Source organism: Anneissia japonica, unplaced genomic scaffold, assembly GCF_011630105.1.
Source record: "Anneissia japonica isolate Jap-2015-1 unplaced genomic scaffold, ASM1163010v1 scaffold288036_len564833_cov171, whole genome shotgun sequence".
Taxonomy (NCBI): Eukaryota; Metazoa; Echinodermata; class Crinoidea; order Comatulida; family Comatulidae; genus Anneissia; species Anneissia japonica.
The window spans coordinates 116,272-121,600 of NW_022706414.1; the positions used below are offsets into that span (position 1 = coordinate 116,272).

General features: G+C 39.4%; 1 protein-coding gene across 1 annotated transcript in view; it reads left to right on the plus strand.

Annotated features, from left to right (window-relative positions):
* Nucleotides 1–4,300, plus strand: part of LOC117106144 (beta-lactamase domain-containing protein 2-like) — a 12,281-nt gene extending 7,981 nt beyond the window's left edge. Inside the window, exons 5-7 of the mRNA XM_033247497.1 lie at nucleotides 443–763; nucleotides 1,174–1,399; nucleotides 4,098–4,300. Of these exons, the coding sequence (XP_033103388.1) occupies nucleotides 443–763; nucleotides 1,174–1,399; nucleotides 4,098–4,300 (750 nt within the window). The remainder of the gene's footprint in view (nucleotides 1–442; nucleotides 764–1,173; nucleotides 1,400–4,097) is intronic.
* Nucleotides 4,301–5,329: the final 1,029 nt, after the last annotated feature.

The window sequence follows — 5,329 nt, forward strand, 5'->3', positions numbered from 1 at the left end:
TAATGTGTGTGTACATATAGAGGCTTATTATAATAAAGCAATGTCAAACGTAGAGCATTACCGCAAGACAAAATTGGCAATGTTGGAAACAGTAACTACTATAATAATAGGAACAAAATTCTCCAATAGTATCAAGCATAACACGTCAATGAAAAGTTCCAGATCAGCATGATTGAGGACGGATTGGGATGTCCTCGACGGGGGTGGGGTAGGTGATGTCACCGATGAGAGCGTACGTTGGCGTGATTGGCGGGATTTCAAAGGCTTAGGTCTATTTAATCGATTTTAGAGCCTAACAATCAATGAAAAAATACATATATCATTTTCTCTCCCCGACGATTTTTTTTTTCTCCCTGACTCCGAGGCAGCTCTCTCCAACGGGGTCCTGCCTCTCCCCACTATTTTCGATCTAGGACCCATGGTCCGCAACAAATTAATCTAGGCCTATATTGTTTATTACAGGGAGCATTACTTAAGTGGCATCGAGCCGTCGCAAGGAGGGTCAGCCTTCGTAGTGTACCACAAAGGCAAGAAAGTTGTCGACATATGGGGAGGCTACGCAGACAAGCAGTCGCACCGGCCATGGAAGCAAGATACATTAGCAAACGTGTATTCCACTGGCAAGGGTGTCGCAGCCATTTGTATTGGAATGTTAGTGGACCGAGGCCTCCTAAGCTATGATGAAAAAGTCGTCAAATACTGGCCCGAGTTCGGTAAACATGGCAAAGAAAATGTGACGGTTAAGATGCTTGTTAGTCACCAGGTAGTGCGAGAACTTCAGATGTGTTGCCATGGTATTCTTGTACAGTAAAGTCGGGCACACAGTGCCGCCCTGCGTCGTACGATGGCCATGCGACCGTCAGCCGATTCCGCATGAGCGCTTGTAATGCTGATTACATGTTAAGTTTTATTCATGGGACCGTGCCGGCCGACATCAGTCCGGGCGCGGCGTGTGCCCGCCCGCGATAAGCCTATATAACTGCCGGATAGTGCAATGAAAAGAATGAATTTAACTTTAAAATAATAATATATATTTGAATAAATCTCTAAACATAAGACGCGTATACAGTGATAGAAAATCATTTAATAATGATACAGTATGTTAGCTTCATGCAAACAAGGCCTATATATCGCATTACGCGTGATCAAATTTATTTATTTTATTATTTTTAGGCTGCCATTCCCTTTCCAAACGAGACACTGACGTGGGACATTTTCCGAGACCATGAGAAACTCGCTGGAGTACTAGCAGATTCAGTACCACAATGGGAGATAGGGACGGGTCACGGCTACCATACAATGACAATGGCGTCTTTCTGCAGTGTACTTGTGTATAAAGTTGATCCTAAACACAGAACTCTTGGTCAGTTCGTTCACGACGAGTTATACGTTCCATTTGGTAAGCATGGAGTAATATGATTTATTGATATAATATTACTCATCAGCTAGAGCGAATAGTGCAAAGAAAATGTTAGTATTATTCTAGTTTATTGTGATTTACAGTATATTAAGCACTTGTCTCAGGCATGGTGACATACGGTACCACCTGAAAACAATTTAATAGAGTTATTTACTATTATACACGAACATGACAAGGAGAGTTGATCGCCTAAACCAGGATTTTTCTGAATATAGCAGGGGCGAATCCAGGGGTAGGGTTGGCGCGAATCCTAGTATTATTCTAGTTTATTGTGATTTACAGTATATTAAGCACTTGTCTCAGGCATGGTGACATACCACCTGAAAACAATTTAATAGAGTTATTTACTATTATACACGAACATGACAAGGAGAGTTGATCGCCTAAACCAGGATTTTCCTGAATATAGCAGGGGCGAATCCAGGGGTAGGGTTGGCGCGAATCCAGGGGTAGGGTTGGCGCGAATCCAGGGGTAGGGTTGGCGCGAATCCAGGGGTAGGGTTGGCGCGAATCCAGGGGTAGGGTTGGCGCGAATCCAGGGGTAGGGTTGGCGCGAATCCAGGGGTAGGGTTGGCATAGACAAGAGAGGAGGAAGAAGAGAGCATGGTACTCCAAAACAAGCTAATTTTCGATTTAAATTCCATGTACCAGTGTCTGTGTAAAGCATTTATAAACAAAAATCTCAAAACACTTCCCCCTCCCCCATCCCGCACACACACACACACCTGCCGTTCACTGCTTCGCGCGTCACTTGGGCCCCTACCCAGATTATTCTCTGGATCCGCCCCTGATATTACACCAAGTCATTTTTTTATACGAAACCAACAGATTAACAATTTATCCATAATAAACCTCTTCACTCAGGGACTAAATCGGAATATCATATCATATAACGTATCATACCTCATCATATCATATCACACCATCATATCATATCATATCATATCATATCATATATCATATCACATGATAACATATCACATCATATTATACAGTATCATATCATATATCTTATATATATCATATGTTACCAACGTTTGTAAATCTGTCAATTATCACATCCGTAATATTAGGCAAATCAGACGCTTCCTGAACGAAGACGCAACTAAAAAACTTGTTCATGCTCTTATAACTTCAAGACTTGACTATTGCAATGGTATCCTATTTGGGCTTCCAGATACTCTTACAACTAATTACAACTACAACTTAACTCGACCGCACGTCTAATTAAGCTCACCCCAAAGTCACAGAACATCACGCCAATACTCAAAGACCAATTGGCTTCCAGTTCGACAGCGTATCAACTTCAAAATTCTTCTTGTGCACAAATCGCTCCATAACCTATCACCCACGTACATGCAAGATCTTCTCAGACTACGCTCATCCACTTGTTCCCGAGCACTCAGATCAACTACAAGTTCATCAACTTTCTTTGTTCCTGGGTGCCGTTCGAAAACATATGGTGACAGATCATTTCGTGTTGCGGCTCCAAAAATGTGGAATGCACTACCCGTTGAAGTCCGTGAATCAGCGTCAATCGACATCTTTAAGAAGCGACTCAAAACTTTTTTATTTGTCTCTTTATAGCTACTTTTTTTTTTCTTCTTTTTTTTTCAATTTCTCTGTTTCACCTCGATAGCTAGTGTTGTTTGTTCCAGGTTAGGAGGCACCTGATCCCAGAAAAGATCAAGACTTAACCAATGCTAACCGGAGTACATAAACACAGATCTCCGGTTGGCGGTGATGGTGTAACCCCATACTTCGGTTTGGGTGCTAGCTTGGTGTTTATTGTTTTGGGTTTTTTTTACCATCATCAAAGCACGGTCTAAAAAAACGGTAGTCATCGTTATCATTATCATTATTATCATCATTATTATTACTATCACCATTGTCGTTATTGTCATCTTTATCATCATCATCATCATCATCATCATCATCATTATTATTATTATTATTATTATTTTTTTTATTATTATTATTATTATTATCTTACCGCTGTAATTTGCAATATGGTCCTGCAAAAACACAGTACAATAACAACAACAAAAAGTAACCAGCACAGTACAATAAAATAAACAATAGTAACAATTTTGGTGGAAAACTATTCCCGCCCGACACCAACCCGGTACTTCAGAGTTTAGGTTTCGGGGCCAGGAATTACCGCTCAATGTTAAGCTTAACTACATAACTTAACTACAATATGGTAAAAACCATCCCCCGCCGGACACCAACCGGGTATTTCTAAGTCAAGTCTTCGGGGCCAGGATTACAAGGTAGCACAAATACTGTACAATTACTTAAATAGATAAAAATGGTAGAAACTATCCCCTGCCAAACACCATCCCGGTATTTCTGAAATACATTCAATAACAATATCTTCTTTATTTGTTAATGTATCTTTTGTTTAAAAAATATATATATAAACATTAATAGTATTAATAAACATAGTAATTACAGGTCTTCAAACCCCCCCCCCCCTTTCCAATTAAAGACCATTTGGGTGGGGACTGGGGTTCACATTGTCTTTAGCAGCTTTAGTCTCTTAATTAGAATAGTAAAGATAAAAACAATTTGTTAGTCTGGGCTACAAAAAAGTGGTCTTTATTTGGAGGTGGTCTTTAATTAGAGGGAGACCTGTAATTAAATTCATTGTCAACGTCTTTTATTTTGTCGGCAGGTATTGACATCCACTTTGGTCTGCCTAAGGAGTTATTTCACAGAGTGGCTCGAATGGAAGAGCCTAAGTATACTGCAAGCCAGTGGGTCGAATTAGTGCAAAATCCGTTATTGAGGGCCTTCTTCTTGGGATCACTAAGAGGAGAAGAGAGTATATGGAATAAGGTCATACGAAATATGGGAGAATTGTCTGACGTAAGTTGAAAAAAATTATTTTATATTTGGCAGACTTGTATATATTTTGTGTAGGCCTATTGTGTTATAATTATCGTTATGTGTATATTTTTGAATACTAAACATCAATGTGAGCAGCTTAGCTAAGTCGACTAAACTTGTGGTAGCCACTTTGAGTGCGCTAAACTGTGGAGATCTTCGCGCTTCTGGGTTCAACTGCGATCCCTGAAGCTGCAGGATAGATTAAATACAAAGCTCTAATATAAGTCAGTTATGATAGCGCGCCCTCTTTCGGAAGAGACGTTTAAACCGTTGCCCTTGGTAGTGGTAGTTGCTAAATACAACGGGTTCAGCCGAGGGGGCGTGGCTTGTATGGTAAACCGTCATGTACTGTATGCGATTTTTTTTTCCGTACGAAACATTTACATGAAACTCCACTCGGGCCGTCTCGGCTGAATCGACCCGAAAATCTCATTGCAGAATTCAGGAGGTCAAAAGGTCATCAACAGATAAACGTATACAAAACAACTTCTGAGAGAACGTCGCTGTCTAATTTTTACAAATACATTGATGTTAATATGTTAATACCAATGGGTCGTTTAAAATGACATATAATATTTGATTAAGCTGCACGAGTAATGAAAAAGTGTTATTTTAACTTGAGTTACATACTATGACAATTTTAATTTTTTAGTTAGGCCTTGGTTTTGCATAATTAATTACCTAGGCCTACTAAGACGCTTATTAGGAAAAGCACAAAGAGTAAGGAAAATCTTTTCTTCATCAAATGAAACAGGGTGATAGTTATTTTCAAATTAAGAGAAGAGCTGAGAATAGGCAGCTCTAAAATACTGGATGCCATAAGACCTGCCAAATATGGCAGAGCACCAAATGAATGTGAAAATGAGCTAGTTATTAATACTAGGCATAGTAACCGGCAGGTTCTTGATTACAAGGCTAGACCAAGTTAATGTAATGCCGAAATGATTATTATTATTATTATTATTATTATTATTATTATTATTATTATTATTAATTATTATTACCTGTACGTTAAGG